The sequence below is a fragment of the Mchenga conophoros genome, linkage group LG18, assembly GCF_057382185.1.
Source record: "Mchenga conophoros isolate Kocher_MC1m ecotype Shallow Benthic linkage group LG18, M_conophoros_male_GT1.1, whole genome shotgun sequence".
NCBI lineage: Eukaryota > Metazoa > Chordata > Actinopteri > Cichliformes > Cichlidae > Mchenga > Mchenga conophoros.
The window spans coordinates 9,165,295-9,185,970 of NC_140543.1; the positions used below are offsets into that span (position 1 = coordinate 9,165,295).

Below are 20,676 nucleotides of genomic sequence, written 5' to 3' on the forward strand. Positions count from 1 at the left end.
GTAAAAAAAACCAAAACCTGGTAATTCTTTCTTTTTTACATTCATCGGGTTCCAATCGGCCCAAATATCAAAGAGAAATTAAAAATGCATGCCATGGAAGATTTCGGGTCTTAGGGGGTTAAAATGACCAGACCCCTCTGGCCTGTTTTCCAGGCCACTAAATTAAACCCAGTCAATTACCAATTGAACAGAATAAAAACCTACGAGGTCCACTAATAGTCCAAAAGTCCAAATCTTTAATAGAAAAGACAGGCAGAACTCAAACAAACAATAATCCAAACGAGGAGCATATATACACACTGGAAAGTAAATAATTATAAGTTATTAAATCAGACTAATTAAATACAGTAAAACTAATAAGGGAAGACGAACACACGGGAAATAAAAATAACAGTGTAAACATACCAAAACTCAAAATAAAACAGGAAAGCTACTACAAACCGAGTGTGACACAATTACATTCATATTGAAACATATGTGATAATTTTCTTTCTTTGTAGCATTTTTAAGATATGTGTTAGAACAGTCATTATGCTGTTTGGATTAGGAACCAATCATTTTTGCCAAATAGTTAACACAAACTTAGAACAACAATGAACAATTTTCAAGATTCTGATTTACAGAACAAACAAAAGTCACAAAAGGTTTCATTATTTAAGAGACAAGATCAAGTTTTTCACACAGGAATGAAATGACAGAATCCAGTGCAGCGGGGCCAAAGGTGTGTGTCAGCAAACTGAAGGTTGAGGAATCAGTCAGCTCATGTTTAAGATTGTGTTGGATTTTGAGAAGAGTCTGTCTGTTATTAGAAAGTAAGATTAACAATGTTACACCAATAACCCAAATACGGGGAAATGACAAATAATACCAAAAAAGATACAACTTTCATATTGTTTTACTAACTTACTTTGTCATATCAGCACTTGAATGGTCGATGCCTTTACAGACCATGTCTGTTGTGACATCGCAGGCCAATCTTCCGGCAAACCCGAGGGCTAGCTCCCCAGCCTCCTCTTCACTCAGAACACTAAACACCGTTACTTTAGTTTTGGCCTTCTTAGGCCTGTCAAGAATCATTGCGGGCAGTTTGGCTTTACGGCCCTAAAAAAGAAAAAGTGCAAACACCAAAAGAGCAGAGAGAGACACACACATGCGCACAAAGTTAAATGCTTTTGTTTACATGGTGTAATTGTGTATATGTTGCAGCAAATGCACAATTTCCAGCCACATTGTCACTTCATTGATACGAGTAACCCGGATTTATTTCAGGTGACATCAAAATCACGAAATGTATATCTACCCCAATCAAACCTCTGAAAACATGAACTGACATGTTCTCTGCGTTGATTCTGCGCTTGATCTCGTCTTCTGTTATTGTGTAGGTTTTCTTTTTTGAGCTTGGTACAGATAAGCGACCATGCACTCTGTAAACTGTACTAGTTCCTTCTGAATCAGTTTGGAATTCTGTATCTGCATCGATCCTGTCAACATCATCAGCAGCAGCATTATCTGTACTCAGACTTGTGCCGTATACTTCTGCTTCTTTTTCTTTGTCTTCAGTCTGTGTACCTTCATCTCTGACTGTCAGTCTTCCTATCTCACTGTTACTTGTCGATTTGCTGCAGATGTTCTCTCCCTTAGGAACTTTTCCTTTGTCATTCGCTGCCTGATGCTTTCCCTGATGACATTCTTCACTGGCTACTTCTATTGCTCCTCCTGTATAGCCACCCACTATGCTGCACAACTCCTTTCCCTCTGCTGTGCTGCACTGTGCTGTTACATAAAGAAGAATGATATAAACAGCACTATATCAATTTAATTGTGAAGAGAAATCCCCACAATACGACACAGTTATGTCTAAAATAGTTTTGTGTAAAAACTGGATCTTGAAACGTCCACTTTAATTACACAGTCCTGGTGTGCAAAGGCAAAATTACGAAAAAAAAATTCACTTTAAACATTTTTGGACATTGTTTAGTTATATTGTGACTTACTCTCACAGAAGATACAGATGCCACAAACAGACTTTGAACAACGCATGTGCTTGTATGCACCACATTTCTGGCACTGCACCTGTGAATTTAAAAAAAAAAAAAGAAGAAGAAATAAACAAACAAAAAACAAATGAACAAAGTCCATTAAATAAACAATCTATATGGCTAAGGACATGTCATAGTGTACCCGGTCTTTGGCTGCAATCACACACCAGCACTGACTGCACTTCCTAGTTCGATCTGCAAAATATAATTTGTTTAAGTACAAGTTACATTTTCCAATGTTAGAGAAAAAGAAGGCAGCTAATTTTATCTTTACCTATTGAGGAAAATAAGTAGTGGCAAAGTCGGGACCTGAGCTTTGTGATTTCAGTGTTGTACTCCTCCACTTGTGTTTTACCGTCAATGAGAGATTGGGCAAACTAATAATTGACGAAGAATTAGATTAACAAAGAAATGTTTGTTTGTTTTTAACCCCCCCCCCCGAGAAAAAAAAAAAAACAGAGCAACCAAAGCAAAGCATTACTGCTGAAATGGTTCAATCTACAAAAAGAATTGAGATTTTACCATCCTGCCTCTAAGGCTTTAAAAACTGAATAGGCAAAAATGTAAACATTACTTATATAGGTTAAAGCTATAGTTTTCAGTACCATTATGACATGCACTCCACATGAGTTCCCATCCTGTTGATGTGGGTGGCTCACATGTGACAAGGTCCACTCTCCAGTGCAGCCTCTTGCTGAAGCAAATGAGCTGAGAGATCGCAGTTATTACAAATAAAAAGCATATAGAGAAATCAATAACCACGTTCGGTAATGATTTCAATTAAATTAAATATGTTATGTTAAATATGTTAATTAATTACCTCCAGTTTTTCAACACCGCACTTTTTCTGACCTCCGACTCGCCAAATGAATTCATATAGACTATGGTCCTCTTGGGTATGTCACAAAACTGTTTTGTAAAAAGATGGATATGGTAGGCTTGGGCCTTGAGCTTTCCTAATGAGGGACACCGAAAAGTATCATGCACTAGAGAGAGTGCAAAATCTGTGCAACTTACAAACAAGGTCCAGTGGCTGCCGTTTTCCAGACAGGCTCCAATCAATTTCTCATACATCTGAAAGATGTTTTTCTGGAAATAAAAATAATGTGACAAGAATGTTTTTCTGTCAAGAATGACACTGCAAAACTGCAAAAGCTTGTCAGGTGAGACTTATAATTAATTCTGCAGATACACAAACATATAGAAAGTGTCATTTTTGGTTTACATTAATTAATTTCTATAGTGTGTACAAAACAAATCAAGACCACAGACTCAACACGCACCACTCAATTTTTGGTGTTCTTTATCAGTTGGCCAAGACAGAAATGTTTTAATCTGTGTGCATTGCTTTTGAACAAGTCTTTACACAGAAAAGGTTTCAGAAAGGTATTTTTCAGGTTCTTCTGACAAGGCTTCAATTTTGGAAAATGCTGTTTGTTTATAGTGGCAACTTATAAACCCTTTGTGATAAGAACATAGTTACCACAGTCCAAGTCATACCTTCAAAAAGTATGCACTTTGTGCTCTTGTGGACCCATCCAAAATTTTTTCAGTGATTTGGCTTGGTATTGGATAAATGTGAGGGAAATTCTATAAAAATAACATAAATACACCTATGTTTTCAAATACATTACAAAAAACGTAAACATGCTATGTCATTATGATCAAACAAGCTTTTCAACATACCTCACACTGCAAATAGATTAGGCCATCTATTACCTTATAAAACAAATAAATAAATACATATAAATAAAAACAGAACTAAGGAACACGATTCATTAAGTAAATTGTACAATAACATTGCATGTGATAATAAAAGGCTTGATTGGTTGATTATTCAACATGAGTTGACATTTACCTGACATTGTGAAGGAGTCACAGTTTCTGTAAGGGTGTAAGAACATAACATGTGGATTTGTTACACTTCTTTTTCACAAGTTAATAACAATCAATAATTTTCATTCCATTATTTACAAGCTATCACACGATGTCCCAGGGACAACATCTACACGATGTCCCAGGGACAACATCTACGCGATATCCCAGGGACAACATTTACGCGATATCCCAGGGACAACATTTACGCGATGTCCCAGGGACAACATTTACGCGATGTCCCAGGGACAATATTTACACGATGTCCCAGGGACAACATCTACACGATGTCCCAGGGACAACAATTACACGATGTCCCAGGGACAACATTTACACGATGTCCCAGGGACAACATTTACACGATGTCCCAGGGCAACTTCTACACGATGTCCCAGGGACAACATTTACACAATGTCCCAGGGACAACATTTACGCGATGTCCCTGGGACAACATTTACGCGATGTACCAGGACAAATTTGTAAATTTCTGGATTACTGTTAATCTCCATAGAATCAAGAACTCATGTCCAGTTTCACAGCTATGGACCAGTTAATTATGTTTCCAGGTGATAGTTTGATTCATAGATTCAGCACACAACCATAAGTCTAGGCCTTTTAGTCCAGATTCTCTTCACTTATGTTTGTAAAATGATCAGGGAAGCTACTGCAATTTTGCCTGACCCAACCCCCGGGCCACGAAACACCCAAAAAGTTGGGGAACACTGGTTAGCTAATGCTGTCGTCAAGTAGCCTATCGCTAGCAAACAAACAGCAAGCCAAGTGAGGAACATATGTATAATGCTTACCGTTTATTAAAGGAAAGTATCCTAAATTGACTTCAAATTCGGCGGACAGGCGGCGGTTTTTCGCTTCTTCACTTGTATTTCGAAATACTCGAAGGCGGGTATTTCGAAGTCGCAAAGGAATGACGTCACAAGAAGGTGATTGGTCACTTGCAATGTTGAACCTGGAACAACATTAATTATGATGATGTGGGAACAATGCTGACACGAGGAAATCAGATCGTCCAGGAAATCAGATCGTCCGTAAAATAAGCACAACATCCTCTGCAAGAATAAAAGAAAAGCCAGAAAAAGCTCTGTAACACACATACAGTTTCTAGGTCTGACCAACAATCTCCATCACCAACCAGTGTTGCCTTCTACTTTTAAATATCCTATGAACCTCAAGTAAAGCAGCAATCTGAGAGCGAAATATACCGGCTCCATTCTTTTAGTACAGGTAAGCAGTAATATTCTATAATAACTTCTCACACCTTCTATTCGAGCGCCCTCTGTCAGACATCATTTACAGTTTCAGTAAAGCTGCATTCACAAACACTGCAACCCAGTTTTACTGTTAAGCGACAATTACAGTTCACCGTTTTGAGTTGTTTGTATCCACTTATCAGGAACCCGACTATAGTTTGAAAGTCCAGGGCATGCAAAGTTCATTCTTGCACAATGCTCGACTTTAAAGGGACCATCAGTGTGAAGCACTCTGGAAAGACTGGAGCAAACGGTGGACTGACTTCTTAACAAATCAGTTGTTAAGAACTTCAGTGTGGTGACTGATTAGTCAATGACTGAACAATCAACAGACTTGTAACCTTTCAGTAACATGTGTGTGCTGTATGAACTATAATATTAAAAAATATTATGTTACTCTTGTACATGTATTCAAGGATCATGCTGCTAACTCAACAAAAACAATCAGGTCAGATGTTAAAATGACCTGTTTTCTGCATTCTAAAATAATCTACAAACTTACCTACAGACCGTTTGTTTTGAAAACAGCTGAAATATAATATGATCATTTCTGGAGCTGATTTGACATCGGCTTTCAGGATATCCAGGAACAGATCGACATGTTACATACTACCCTAAAACTCAGTGTAGAAGCGCACGAATGTTTAAGCGGTTAACAAGCGGCGGCTGGCTCGACTGTGGTGGGTAAAAACACCGATGTCAACACATTAAAGTGAAATAAAATCAGACACTTTTTGCAGGCTGACTTTAAACTCTGCAAAACCGATTTTCTCAAGAATAAACCACTGCAGAAAAGCAAACGTCACCCATTATATATATATATAATATATCCTAAAAAATTATATATCTTGTGCTTAACTTTTGCAAATAGGTAATATTTTGATAATTTGGCCGGATATTTAATGTTGCTACATTCTCGCCGAAATCGTCGCACTATTTTATGCACTAGAAACAGTGCTTTTTCAGAACTTTACTTCCAGTTCTGAATTTCGTTTGAAATGCATTCTGGGATACTTGGCTAAGGCAAAGTCCAAACAAGTCGTCACCAGAAGCGTACTTTGAGCGTATTTTGAATTTAAAACATATTTGGGCTGCGACTCAAGTCTGTCTTAAGTCCGCGTGATCACGGGTACTTCGAGAAACAAAACCAACCACCAGACTCATTCGCTTCGGTGAGTTTTGGTTTTAAGAAAAAAAAAACATCCTTGTAAAACTCTCGGCTGTTGCACATATATGGAGATACATTTGTCTCGAAAGGTTGAAAATAATCTACGATATACAAATGTGCGGACTGAGTTAATTTTGAGTGCTCACAAATCCGTGCTCCAGTCCACATAGATACACAGCAATGTAAACATATGGAAAACTATTTTGCAAGTACTGTACATGTTACAGTACAGTGATAATTTACGTATTGAGGTCTATATATATATATATATATATATATATATATATATATATATATATATATTATTTTATTTTATTTTATTTATTTATTTGTTTTTGCCTGTCCCGTTTGGATTTTTAGCCATCAGAATTGTTGTCTGAAGGCCAAGAAAGATGCCAAGTGGATTTACTTTACCAAGTGGATCATCGTGGCTTTGCCATATTGGTCCATTTAACTGACCTTTATTATAATTATGTATTTATTTTATTTTCATTTTTTAAAGATGGGACAGACATGACTGGGGGATAGGACAGGGTTAAAGAAAGAGAGGGTGAGAAAGAAAGAAAAATAGAGGGGAGAAGAGATGGTGAGAAAGGGGGGAAGAAAAAAAAACAAAGAGCAACATAATAAATCCAGGCTGGAGAAATCCAGGCTCATCCAGGCTGGAGAAACTGATCAGGAGGGCCCTGTTTCAGGAAGCCGGTTTAGAAAACTCAGAGTGAAAAACGACACTCACGGTTGAGTAACCCCGAACTGTCCAACTCGGAATATTCGGTTTCAGAAAGGCTGATAACAATTAGTTCAATCAACGCGGAGTTGCGTCAACCCCAAGTGAAGCGCGCGGACGAGGATACATAAAGCCCTGATAAGCGGAGCACAGATTAAGCGAGTCACCATGGAGACGGAGGGAAAGAAGGCGCGGTCAATGTATTTCACAGCGCTTGAGGCCGAAATTCTGATGGCAGCATATGCCGATAACATGCAAATTCCGCGGAAAAAAGTAACACAGCCACAGCTGCAAAAGAAAGAGAGCATGCATGGCAAAACATAGCCGACAGAGTCAATGCGTGAGTGTTAATTTAAACATTGATCTAGGGATTTCCACCCATTTAACACGTTATTTTATCATATGTTATTTTATTTGTTATTTTATACATTTTATTTTGTGATGTGATGTGAGCGCAGGTGCAACCCAACAGGCCCCAAACGTGCCTGGCAGCAAGTAAAAATGAAATATAAAAATTAGAGATGGACCGATCCGATATTACGTATCGGTATCGGTCCGATACTGACCTAAATGACTGGATCGGATATCGGAGAAAAATAAAAAATGTAATCCGATCCATTAAATATCACGAAAGCACCTCACAAAACTTGCAACACGCCGTAACTCACCTCAGAACGTTAGCATGTCGGAGCAGTATGCATCACGTGATAGAGCGGCTGTGGCATGCGGGACCTGTCGGTGGTCTGGATAGCATTTGGAGCTTCGCTAGCAACCCGGCATTTCATCTCCGACAAAGTTATCCCCGAGAGAAGTAAAGCAAGTGTGTAAGTCCATCTCTGAATGTTTGTAAAGCATTCCTGCGTTAAGCTTAACGAGCGACTGCCTCTCGCTCTCCGGCTGCTACTTCAATCGTGAAACTGCTTAAATGATCAGCTGATCGGCTTTTCTGTCGCGAGTCCGTCTTTGTTTTTGGCCCACTTTGCACCAGAAAGAGGAAACCAGCGGCTGAACAACAGCAGCACGTTTAAGCTTGATAAGCTGTTGTTAGAATTTATTTAATATTACTTTCTACACCAGGATCTTTTTCTACGTAGCTGACGCTGGTAACTGTGCAGGGGCGGATCTAGCAAAGTTTATCCAGGGGGGCCGATAGGGCATTAACTGGGAAAAGGGGGCACAAAGACATACTTTTCTTTCTTATTCTCATTTAAAATGTCTAGCTTTTAATAAATAATTATCTGACACACAAAGTTTTAATTTGATGTAAAATGAATAGAAGTCAATTACTGTATATAGTGACTATTAAGTCTAATATATATACCCTAGTAAGCTATAGTACTTTTTCCTTTGGGAAGGTACCATCTGTGCAGTCTGCAATTTTGTTGAAGAAAGATGTTGAATCTATTTAATATTTCTTGAAAAATAATTGATTTCTGTGCATTTTTTTTCACACTGCATCAAATTAAGGTTGATTACGTCGATTAAGCATCATGAGGTGGCGCGTGAGGGGTGGTTCCCTATTTTTTATTTATTTATTTTTGTTGTTGCTGGGAGTTGGAACCCTATTAGTTAGGTTGCTTAATATTTACGCTAAGTACTCTTTAAAATACCAGAATAGGGAGGATGGTGTAGGTCTAAGTTTATTAGATTGATCAGTATTGCTGAACTATTAAATATTTTTTTTGTACACAGGTATAACAGAATAGCTTTAGTGTAGTTGTTGTTTTAAACTTGAGTATGAACTTGCAGACTTGCAAAATGCAGCAAGATATTTTAAAAAACAGTTTTGTTGATTAAAAAACAGTATATCGGATTCATATCGGTATCGGCAGATATCCAAATTTATGATATCGGTATCGGTATCGGACATAAAAAAGTGGTATCGTGCCATCTCTAATAAAAATATAGTCCAAACAGGTAAGGTGTAATTGTATTATGAGCCATAGTGCTTGGTCTGTTTGTCCGATGTAAATCAATTGCAGTTAGAGGCTACATTAATTTTCTTTCTGTAAGCACTTATTGAAATTATCTGAGCACATTACAAGTACATATTTGCTTACTCTGTATGCTCAAATGTGACCCGTTATAGCCAACAGAAAAAAAGTGGAGGCCCGAAAAACAGGTGGGGGTCCTCCACCACCACCACTCACAGAGGCTGAGCAGTTGGCCCTCAGCCAAAACAGTGGGCGCCCTGTGGCCGAAGGCATCTCTGCGGGGACATCCTCTGAGTCAATAACCCCGCAAGACACAAGTGCCTACATAGGGGGTAAATTCAAAATAATACATGATGTGCATACATCCTTTCTTCACAGTCACCTTTGCAGTGCTGCTCATTCATTTGATAAACTCTTTACCATAATGGATTATTTTGTAGTGAAGTTATTTTCCTACTGATTTTGCCTTCCCTCAGTCTTGGTTGTCTTTGAGAGCATAATGACAATGAAGTGTAAGGTGATTGGTATGTTTGTTAATTGCCATTTGGTCCCTTGTAAGTTATAAGTGACCTGTATAAACCTCATATTCTATCAGTTGATGGTGGTGGTGTACTGCATCTGGTGCAGCCTCCTGTTGAGCCAGACCAACATGCAGTTGTGAGTAATACTCCACAGATTATATGAGTTTACAGTAGAACAGCAATGTTGTTTATTTCTTTACTACAGGAAAATAATGAAGAAACATCGACAGCTGTTACAGAGGAGGAAGCAACAGAGACACTTTATGAGGTTTACATCTTTTAATACTTTGTGTACAGGAAATACAGGCGACCAATAAAGCCAGTTGAACAAAAAATCTGTTTATTCTTCTTTCAACATGTTGAGGTGATGGGTCAAAAGAAATGATTGTGACATATGGTGTCTCTGACTGCGCTTCCATCTTGTATGTCCGTGGGAGGGTCAGGATGTTCATGGTTTGGATCACTGCTGATGTTTGGTTCAGAAGGACAGTGTTCTCCTCTAATTGTGGCAATGTTGTGAAGAATCACACATGCCACAATAATGTCACATGCCCTTTCTGGGGTGACCCTGAGTCTTTGCAGGCACTGGAACCGGGCCTTAAGCATTCCGATAGTCATTTCAACTCTGGCTCTTGTCCTGCAATTAGCCAGATTATATCGCTGCTGTGGGCCCGGTTCAGGGTCAGAGTAAGGGGTAAGCAAATAGGGTAAACATGGATACCCCCTATCACCAAGCAAGTAGCCAGTGAACTCTCCTAAGACAGAAGGATACACTTCAGTTCAAATGTCCCTGAAGCAATTGGTCTTTATATATTTTAAAGTATTTTCAACTCACCATGTCCAAATTTTGTGCTCAGTGTACATTCACGGAATATTTGTGAGTCATGGACAGAGCCTGGCCACTTGGCTTCCACATTTGTGATAATGTTGGCAGCATCATATATGATCTTCACAGTGCAGAGAACACAAATTAGCATCCATTACTATAATGAAATAATTTGTTAGTTTGACATGCTACAGGGAACTATGTACCTGTACATTAATGCTGTGGAAAGACTTCCTGTTCACATAGTCTCCTTCATTTACTGAAGGAGCAATGATTGGAATGTGAGTGCCATCTGTACAGCCAATCACGCCTGGGAACCCTGAAAATAAATGTAAAATTTAAGTAGTAGTTCAAGTATCACCACATCATAAATTAAGTTTTGGTCATCCTGATACCTGCAATTTTGTGGCATCCCTCTTTGATGAATCTTGTGGGTCTATGACCGGGGAACACCACAAACGAGTACAGGAGACGTTTCAGTGCAACTGTAACATTCCTGACTGCCCGACAGACGGTAGCCTTGGAAACGTGCTCAGCGTCACCAATATTATACAGAAAGCTCCCGTTTGCAAAAAACCGAAGTGCAATACAAATAATATGTACAGAACTGAGAGCATGTCCGCGATGTGTCACATGCGTAATATATGGCCTGAGGATGTTATCCAAATAAATTATAGATTGTGCTGAAAAACGGTAACGTTCACACAGAAAATCATCAGGAAATGATAAAATGTCCAAACGCGCTCTGATCACTCTCTCCCGGCGGAGAGCTCTGCGGAGAATTTGGGCTTCACGATCTACTGGCTCTTCAAGGAAGGGACACGCCATGTCTGACACTTCCTACTGTCAGGTTTCCGACAAAGGGGCGGAGACAGTCAGGGTTAGTTGTAGTAAACCTGCTAGGGGGCAGGTTAGCTTCACGGCGTGTGTCGTCATAGTGACTCACTCAGGCTGCAGCTGAACTCGCTTTGTGAAACCGAAAACCCAGAGTTTTCGTTAACTCAGGGTATACTTACTCAGTTTTTCCACTAAACCGGCTTCCTGAAACAGGGCCGAGGGCTAGCTCTGTGGTCGGCATGAAGCTGGACACTCTGGTGACAGTGGCAGAGAAAAGGACATTAAAGAAACTGATGGACATTATGGACAATGCCAGGCATCCTCTGCACACGGCCATTAACAACCAGAAGAGTCTGTTCAGTGACAGGTTGCTTCTCCCCAAGACAAGAACTAACAGACTTAAAAACTCCTTTGTCCCACACGCCATCAAACTGTTTAACTCCTCTCTGGAGGGGAGAGGGAGGGGAAACAGGAGGACAAAGGAGGGGGGAACAACTAAGCTGTAGTGCCTCTGCACCTCACTGTACAATACCTTTTGTGCAATACTTTTGTAAATAGTCAACAGTGCAATAGACCTCAATACTTGAAATGTGCAATTCACTTGTATTTTTATTTTTTATTCCTATTTATTCTATTTATCCCCTTCGTATATTTTATTTATATTGTCTCTGTATTTATATATGTGTGTGTGTGTGTGTGTGTGTGTGTGTGTGTGTGTGTGTGTGTGTGTGTATATATATATAATATTCTGTAACTCTGTAACTTCTGTCGGTGCTGTGCTTTTTTGGAAATCGAATTTCCCAGAGGAACCCACCCGAGGGATTAATAAAGTTCTATCTAATCTAATCCAATCTAATCTAAAAACAACACCCTCACAATAAACTAGCTAACAATAGATAACAGTAGATACTTTTTTTTAATTTCACCTGTTGGGAATGAAAAAAGAAAACAAGCAGAAGAAAACGAGAGCAATAGAATAAACAACATCACGATGATCTATGGGAATATAACGGTAAATACTAAATATTAAACATTATTGTGCAGCACGTAAGATCAACAGCGCACAGTGTGCTTTGAGGTAGGAGCCAAAAAGGGTGTAGTTTGTGTGTGTGAGCACCCGTGTGTACACCTGTAAGCATGAACGCGCTTGTTTTTAAAAGGTTCCTTCATGTAATGATCTGCTAGAGCAGCGGTCCCCAACCTTTTTTGCCCCACGAACCGGTTTATGCCCAAAAACATTTTCACGGACCTTTAAGGTGTTGCGGATAAATACAACATAATAAAACTAGTACCGGTACCGAAAAAAAGAAGATTTATTCATAACACACGTGAAAAGACCCAGGAAAACCGAGTTAATGATAAAAACGATAAAAACGATAACAAAATAACGCTGAAAAACGATAAAAACCCTGAAAACCATACATTTCACACCTGAGCCTCAACTCTCGCGGCCCGGTACCAAACGACTCACGGACCGGTACCGGTCCGGGGATTGGGGACCGCTGTGCTAGAGGGTGTGGGGAGCCACAGCCCCATCCACCAGGGCATGAAGCAGGTATGGAGGAGATCAAAACTCCAAACATCCAGAGGCCCCCAGAACACAAGAGACCAAGGAAGACCAACAGAGGGGCAGCCGCGCCACTATCCCAGAAAGAGCTGACGAGAGTCCCAGATGAGGGGTCACTCAGCAGCCGCGGAGCAGAAGCCGGGGGGGTTGCAGTGACGTGCCCGTGAGCTCCGCTGGCAGCCAGCTGTGCCTGAGTGACCGAGCCCCAGGCCGAGAGGCTGAGGGCACCCCACCCCCGAAATGGTCCGAGCGAGCCCCAGGCTCCAGGCCCCGACAAGCAGCCACCAAGGAGTGAGTCGGTGTGTACCTGGGCGCCCATCCCCGGACACAAAGAACCACCAACGCACCGATGTCTGAGGGCGTCTGTCACTGGCAGGGGAAGTGGTGGGGGGAGATAGGCCTCCATACCTTGGAGGGCCCGAGATGCCCCCAGAGAGGTGGCGTCTGATACCCGACCAGATACAAACATCCATTCCCACCCTCATGCTCTCATATGTAATTACTCAACACTCACCCAACGTGGAGATATATTCCTCTTGTTAAAAGACCCATATTCACAAGGCGGTCTTGTGAATACCCTCAAAGCTGCAGGACTGCTTTGAGGGTATAGAGAATGTAATTTGTGAACAACATTGAGAAATCAATAACAGTTTAACCCAGGGGTAGGCAACTCCAGGCCTCAAGTGCCGGTGTCCTGCAGGTTTTAGCTCATTCAAATTGCTAAATTATCTCCTAAACGTGTCTTGACATTCTCCAGAAGACTGGTAATGAACTAATCATTTGATTCAGGTGCGAGACCCAGGGTGAGATCTAAACCCTGCAGGACACTGGCACTCGAGGCCTGGAGTTGCCTATCCCTGGTTTAACTGATTGCATGACAGAATATATATCAAATTCTGTGAACACATCATCCTGCCAGGCAGGACTGGATCACTGGATCACTTTTTCCTGATTATCCTGGACTCTTTGTGCCTCTGTTATTTCCAGTCAGCTTGTGTTACCACCTTGCAAGTCTTATTAACTTTTAATTAATTGTGACTATGCATTGATGGCATGGATTTGGGACCTTTTGTCCTAATCAACATCTATTCAAATTTTTTGTTTTTAAAAATTTAATTGTAAACAATGGAAGAGAAATATCACTTTGAAGTTGGTGTTTACCTTTTGAAGTGGCTGTGTGATCATGAAAACGGGAATCAAAACTGCCTGAAGTGCAACGAGTGACTGAATAATTGTACTGAACATAAAAAAAACCTTTAATGGAAATCCATGCAAACCATTTACTTAACTAGAAAGAAGTCTTTACTGATGGGTGCATGGGAGGGTATCTGGTGCAAAGGTATCACACTAACAGTGGCTGTGCAAGAGCTGTTAAATATTAACAAAAAATAGTCAGAGTTTCTGTCTCGCTCTGGAAGATCCTGCTGTGCTGATTTGCTGCCCAGTGTAAAATATTACTGCCACTGTCTGAAATGGATCTAGTATTAACATTATTGACAGAGAGTACAGTGGGCACTTGTAATGTGGTTGCTTGCTAATGATACATATTTAAACTGGCACATTTTTTGAGTGGAGTTTGGATTTGGGTTTCCTGCACTCAGAGACCAAACTGGGACAGTGGGTTGTTGGTGTAATTAATAAACATAATGTAATGTAATATGGATCGATCTGTCTCTGAAATTTCTTACAAAAAGTATTGTGTAAGGGGACTTTTTATCTTACATTCATAAAGTCCAATCTTTTTCTCTTTTTCAGAAAAGATGTCCTCTCAAGTGAGACTGAAGCTGCTGCCAAGCATCAAATGTATGTTTGATGAGCCCATTCAGGTGAAGGTGGCCGGGCTGAGGCCAAGGCAGGTTGTCAACATGAGAGCCAAATTAACTGATGACAAGGGAGTGGTGTTCAGCTCCTCGGCCACCTACAGGGCTGATGGCAGTGGGGAGGTCGACCTGAAAAGAGACCCCTCGCTAGGTGGGAGCTACGTTGGAGTAGAACCCATGGGTCTGCTGTGTTCCATGAGGCCACATACCATGCACAAAATATATCTAAAGACAAATGCCATAAACCCCCAGGTGGTGAAGTTTTCCGTGCATGAGGAGGAGGGCAGATTACTGGCAGAGATGATGAATGAGAGGCTTCTGATGAGAGATGGGGTCACCAGGGTTCCCGTCAATGAAGGGAACATCCGTGGAGTCCTTTTCACTCCTCCAGGTACTGGAGGTGGTTGCTAGGTTTCTATGTTCATTTTAGTTCATTTAACATTAACCAGCTTTTAAATCAACATTGTTGAAATTAAACTTTAACTGTCATTCAGTCATCTGAAACTTCTAGTTCAAATTTTAATTTTCTCCCACCTTGCTTACTGTAGTTCACATTTCAGGTGCGTTTCTCAGTCCTCCACAACTCATGTCCAGTTAGTACAGAATGCAGCAAGACCTTTGTTTGAAAGACTGCTAACAAAAAATAGCTGACTGTCACATATTACACCTATTCTTGCGTCCCTTCACTGGCTTCCAGAGAAATTAAGAATAAAATTTAAAATATGACTTGCTGCTGATTAGAATCTTTTTTCTTTCTTCCAGGAAAAGGTCCTTTTCCTGCTGTGTTGGATTTGCCCACCTCAGTATCTGAGGCAAGACCCAGTCTACTGGCTAACAAAGGCTTTGTGGTTCTCTCAGTGGCGGTGTACAATAAGAAGGGTGACAATATCACAGAGACACATCTGGACCACTTTGAAGAAGCAATGAATTTCTTAAAACAGCAACCAAAGGTGAGTTGCTCTAGTGCGCACAGACAGCAGAAAGATGTTTCATACTGAAGGAAAGTTTATGTTTCTATACTCTGTGCATTCTCAGAGAGGAGAGTAAATTTGTAGATCCCAGGTGGAATATCTGCTGTATTCCTGTAGCTAATGGGGATCTTAATTAGCTTAAGTGGAGTTTCAGAAATACTCTCATTTACATTCATTCAGATAATTGAATAAATTTCAGAGAGCATAAAGCCTCAGCTTTACGACATATTTTTTGTAATCGCACAAATCTTCTTGAGAAAACATGAATTGTTTCTATTATCACACAATAACATAATAATTTCTAACATATAATAATTTTCAAGATCAACATTATCAGCCCCCTGAAAAATTGACCTTTTTATTGATAGTAGAAGCCACTGCTGTGCAATGTTTGAGCTGTCACTTGAGAACGCATCACCCCAAAAACAGAAGAAATCCTTTTATAATTTTATAGAATAAGAAATGTTGAAGATCTCTAAGCAAGAAATAGATATACAAAGTTATCACAGCATTTCCAAGTTTCAATATGCAAAGTTAAGAAATTCAGCCAAGAGAGTCACACAGTACAGAACAAGCTTGGCAGGGTAGGAAGCAAAAGATTTCAAACACTCTAGAAAGAAAACTAGTGATAGATGTGTCTAAAGACCCCAGTACTACTGCCAAGACACTGGGTTATCCGAGGTTCAAGAGATTAGCTTAATTTGGGGGTAAGGGTTTTGGAGGTTCCGGGAAAAGCTAGGGCACAAGAGAACAAGGTAAGAAAAGCACTTGGCAAATAACATGGAGCATTAGAGCCAGCTACCAACATGAAGTAGTTGACAAACTGTTGGAGAGGGAATATCAGTGTAAGGCTTAAATCTCTTTAGCCTGATTGCCTCAACTCAGCTCCAGGTGAGTGAAGCTGTTGGAGATATGACGGCCCTGCCCAGGGCCAGATACCAAGGAGACTCAAGACCCTGGTAGAAGTTTCCAGCCACTCACCCGGATCATGATAGCTTCACTGTGCATATATGAATGTGTTTATTTATTTAGTAATGGTAATATGCATATGTAGTCCACAAAAATGAAAATAATGACAGGTAGAGTCAGCCCTGCGCTCCAAATGTTTTATAGATTTGCATCGCCTTTTAATTTCTGTGTTATTTCATAGGTGGGCAGTAAAGGAGTTGGCATAATGTCAAGATGCAAGGGAGCAAATATCGGACTGGCACTCGCTGCTTTTGTGCCAGGTGTCGAGGCCATAGTGTGCATGAATGCCTGTAACGCCAATGTGGTCACGCCTCTCTACTACAAGAAACGGCAGATCCTGTCATCAATACTGTTTGACGAAAGCAAGTTTATTCCCACCGAGTCAGGTGCAATCATCATAAAGGATGCTCTTGAAGATCCCCTGGCAGAGAAGAATAAGGGCAGCTTGATCCCCATTGAACGAGCCAAGAGCCATTTTCTTTTTGCGGTTGTAGGAGACGACCTCAACTGGGACAGCGAAGCCTACATGGATGAAATGGTAGTGAGACTTAAGCATCATGGGAAGGAGAACTTTGAGACTGTTTTTTACCCTGGAGCTGGACACATGTTGGAGCCACCTTATGCACCCCACTGCCCCTCCAGCTTCAATGCAGGTGTAGGCAAACGAGTGCTGTGGGGAGGTGAGCCCAAGGCCCACATAGCAGCTGAGATCCACCTGTGGAAGAAGATCCAGGATTTCTTCAAAACTCACCTGAGTTGTGATGCAGCACAGACTAAAGCCAAGTTATAGATTCAAACAGGATGATTAGAAAGCTTGAGTTACAGAAACATAAATCATGACAGCAAATTGACTGTATGAAAATCACATTTTATAATTAATATAATAGTTGTTAATATGACAGTTTGAAATTTTAGGTGAAATTATGATTCGCACATGTCTTCCCCTCCTGTATCTCCTGAGCCCTGTACACATGTTTCTTTTTTCATTTTTCTTTATAATTTTTTGGGATTGTCACTTGATCTTCTGTCTGCTTATCCTGGACTCTACAGTCAGCTATGGTTTATTTCCAGTCGGCCTTTCTTAATGTTTCATTGAAATTACTTTTTATTTGTTTTGGCTATTTGTTCCATCATCACAGTGCCAAAAACATTATATGATGAGTGTAGATACATGTTTTTAATTTTTGCGTAACGCTGATTTTGTTATTTGATCCCACATTACTGTACTTATCTTTTGTAAATTGATCTTTATGTTGTAATTAAAAACAACAACAAAAAACAATTGTGTTAAAACTATTAAAGCCTAAAAAAAACGCAACAAAGAATAATGAGCTGACAAATAGACTTCAGTTTAAAGTTTAATTTACACAGTTTCCTTTCTGAGAGACCAGCAAATTAAAAAGATGACCCATGAAACATAACATATTAAAAATATTCAAATATATATAATGTGTAAATGGGAAACTAAAAATGGCTTTATTGATATGGTCCAACCCACAGATTAATTTCTTAACTTTAGGTGGAAGCAGTTTGTTATTATGTGAGAAGAAAAAACAAAACAAGGTGAGACAATGTAGCTACTCCTGTTTAATGGTTTACTCGTATTTTAAGGTAGTAAGTAAGGTACTAAGTCCACACAAGTCGTCACTAGAAATAAGGTATTCACTTGCTTTGAGCATATTTTGTATTGAACCATATTTGGTCTGCGACTCAAGTCCGTCATAAGTCCACAAGATCACGGGTACATCAAGAAACAGCACGGACTAGTGACTCATTTTCTTCAGTGAGTTTTGGTTTTAAGAAAAAAACATGCATGTAAAACTCTCTTTGGGCTGTTGCATATTTTATGGAAATAATACATCTCAAAATGATCTAAAAAAAAAGATTTTACAAATGTGTGCACTGTGTGAATTTTGAGTGCTCACAAATCCCTGCTCCACACAAACACACAGAAATGTAAACATACAGAAAGCTATTTACAAGTGCATATTTCAAAATCATAATGAACATATAAAAACACATTTTGAAGCTAAACTTCACAAATCTGCTCATTTGTGCAGTTAAAAGCTCCTTGAGCATAATACACTCGCACACACCAATCACAGTTGACAGTGTATAGGAATTTCTTTTACTTATGTATTAATCACATTATTTTATTGTATAATGCCTTGGTGCCACTGGATTTTAACATGTTTCACACTCATACTATAAGACAAATGGTGGGGGTGTAGTAAGGAAGTTGGGGGAAGCAGACAGCTCCACAGGAAGAAACTTTTGTCTCTTTGAGGACTCTGGTAGGTAGCAAGGGAGTGTGAACCTTAACCTCGTAAGACCCGAACTCTTCCACAGCATGTATTTTTAATTTCTCTTTGATATTTGGGCATATTGGGGCCCAATGAATGTAAAAACAAAGAATTACCAGATTTTTTTTTACCTTATTTTTGTTTTTATGAAAAATCAGAGCCACATATAAGGATATTCGTTTAAAATTTTGATAGAACAGTAGCAGTATAATGTCCTCATCAGTGGATATCAGGCCCTTGTAGAGCAAAATTGAGTATTTTAGTCTAAATAACCCAAAATGGGAAGTCCACATATGTGGACGCCAGGTCCTAGGAGGTTAAGGTGTGAAACAGCTGTGTACTGCCTTTTGTTCCTGGAGAAGGTATTTAACTGAGAGCCATGTTAGACTCAGGGGAGACTCTGCTGACCTGCCCCACGGTCATGTAGGCTCTCCACCAAGCCTGGTTGTCTGTTCTTTGTGTGTTTTGATTAAAGACTGTTAGCTACCGCTCACCGCTCGTCTGCAGGCTTTATTTAAATGGAAAACTTCCACAACAACAGTTAACCACATCACACATTGCTCAAGCCTTTAATTTAGTTGTGATTTTCTTGGTATTATAATTTAAAATAATTCAAATATCCAGCTGTAGTTCTGTTGTTTTTCTAAACTCATCAAAAGTGTTTTGGGGGTTTCTTTTTGTATTTTACTTTTAGAGATATGCAGTTCTAAGAGTATTTTAATCTAAATTTCTAAACCGAAGAGACTTCAGGAAAGTCTGGCGGCAGAAGCTTGATAAATCCATCCATCCATTCGCTTCTGCTTATCCTTTCCAGGGTCGCAGGGAGCTTAATAAATCTGCTCTATAATTTGACAAAAGCACACTTAAGTCGTACTGAAACTGTAAACTGTAGATTCCATCACATAAATCTTATTCACAATATTTTTCTACTCTGATATCCTGAGCGGCCCGGGAAAGAGCCAATACCTTGTGATTTCCTTTTTGGCTGCTACAATCAGAATTTTTAAAAGATATTAAAGAAATTATCAGAATTTTTTAAGAATATGGAAGAAATTTGTAAAGGTATTTTATTTACCTTGAGCTTTGTGGAACTCAAGCCGTAACGTTTTAATTTTCCAGCAGTCCCACCTTCCAGGCCTCACATAACCTCCAACGGTTGAGTGTTCTCATGTCAAATATCCCTTTTTAACTACAGAAATTTTTATCAGTGGTTTATTGTCCTGTAAGGAGTACAGAAAGGTGTATCTGAGTACTTCATACTTTAGAAAAGAAGTCTTTACTGATGGGTGCATGGGAGGGTACCTGGTGCAAAGGTATCACATTAACAGTGGCTGTGCAAGAGCTATTAAAAATTAACAAAAAATAGGACACAGAGTTTCTGTCTCACTCTGAAAGATCCTGCTGTGCTGATTTGCTGCCCAGTGTAAAATATTACTGCCACTGTCTGAAATGGATCTAATATTAACAGCTTGTTGAATTAACAGTGGGCACTTATAGTGTGGTTGCTTGCTTGCTAATGATACGTATTTAAATTGGCAAATTTTTTGAGTGGAGTTTGGTGTAAAGCATTTCATGCACACTGAGCACAAACTGGGACAGTGGATTATTTTAAACACTGCATGGTAGCAATGGCACCCTTCAGTGACATAAATAAGCAGTGTGTTATACTGTTATCAGATGTGGAGTCTCACTAACCACTTTAATAGTGACTTGTGTCCCAAATACTGTTTATTTGTCTTAGTTACAGATAGTGAAATAAAAATGGAAAATGATTGTTTCATAATTGTATACTCAGCTTGGTCAAGACAATAATTCGAGAACGAGAAGCGTAGGATTTTGAATTGATACCAT

At 39.6% G+C, this 20,676-nt stretch overlaps 2 protein-coding genes and 1 long non-coding RNA gene across 4 annotated transcripts; 1 reads left to right on the forward strand and 2 right to left on the reverse strand.

Moving 5' to 3' along the window:
• Nucleotides 1-213: 213 nt before the first annotated feature.
• Nucleotides 214-5,310, reverse strand: LOC146553169 (uncharacterized). Of its 2 annotated transcripts, XM_085253469.1 has the most exons (14): nt 5,191-5,299; nt 4,721-4,881; nt 3,898-3,923; nt 3,726-3,758; nt 3,540-3,629; nt 3,057-3,128; nt 2,860-2,948; nt 2,645-2,747; nt 2,314-2,416; nt 2,182-2,234; nt 1,995-2,073; nt 1,301-1,773; nt 908-1,101; nt 214-799 (listed from the first exon to the last, which is right to left on the reverse strand). In XM_085253469.1, exons 1-14 carry the CDS (start codon nt 5,220-5,222, stop codon nt 655-657), a joined length of 1,653 nt encoding a protein of 550 aa, XP_085109595.1. In that variant the 5' UTR covers nt 5,223-5,299; the 3' UTR covers nt 214-654. The 2 variants fall into 2 exon arrangements, with proteins under 2 accessions (XP_085109595.1, XP_085109596.1); XM_085253470.1 differs by lacking the exons at nt 2,645-2,747; nt 2,860-2,948 and having other exon boundaries at nt 5,191-5,310.
• A 906-nt stretch (nt 5,311-6,216) lies between these two features.
• LOC146553170 (acyl-coenzyme A thioesterase 2, mitochondrial-like) lies at nt 6,217-17,804 on the forward strand. The gene is made up of 4 exons (XM_085253650.1): nt 6,217-6,354; nt 14,518-14,973; nt 15,345-15,532; nt 16,704-17,804. Exons 2-4 carry the CDS (start codon nt 14,523-14,525, stop codon nt 17,310-17,312), a joined length of 1,248 nt encoding a protein of 415 aa, XP_085109776.1. The 5' UTR covers nt 6,217-6,354; nt 14,518-14,522; the 3' UTR covers nt 17,313-17,804.
• Nucleotides 16,295-20,116, reverse strand: LOC146553171 (uncharacterized). The gene is made up of 3 exons (XR_014889417.1): nt 19,901-20,116; nt 17,112-17,237; nt 16,295-17,044 (listed from the first exon to the last, which is right to left on the reverse strand). It is a non-coding gene; the product is annotated as an uncharacterized LOC146553171 (long non-coding RNA).
• Between the last annotated feature and the right edge of the window lie 560 nt (nt 20,117-20,676).

Coding starts and splice junctions, on each gene's coding strand:
- LOC146553170 (XM_085253650.1), top strand. CDS start 14,523: ATGTCCTCTCAAGTGAGACTGAAGCTGCTGCCAAGCATCAAATGTATG. Junction 14,974..15,344: donor AGTCCTTTTCACTCCTCCAG/GTACTGGAGGTG, acceptor TCTTTCTTCCAG/GAAAAGGTCCTTTTCCTGCT. Junction 15,533..16,703: donor TCTTAAAACAGCAACCAAAG/GTGAGTTGCTCT, acceptor GTTATTTCATAG/GTGGGCAGTAAAGGAGTTGG.
- LOC146553169 (XM_085253469.1), bottom strand. CDS start 5,222: ATGATGTCTGACAGAGGGCGCTCGAATAGAAG. Junction 2,235..2,313: donor CTACTTATTTTCCTCAATAG/GTAAAGATAAAA, acceptor TATATTTTGCAG/ATCGAACTAGGAAGTGCAGT. Junction 800..907: donor TCAAGTGCTGATATGACAAA/GTAAGTTAGTAA, acceptor TTCTAATAACAG/ACAGACTCTTCTCAAAATCC.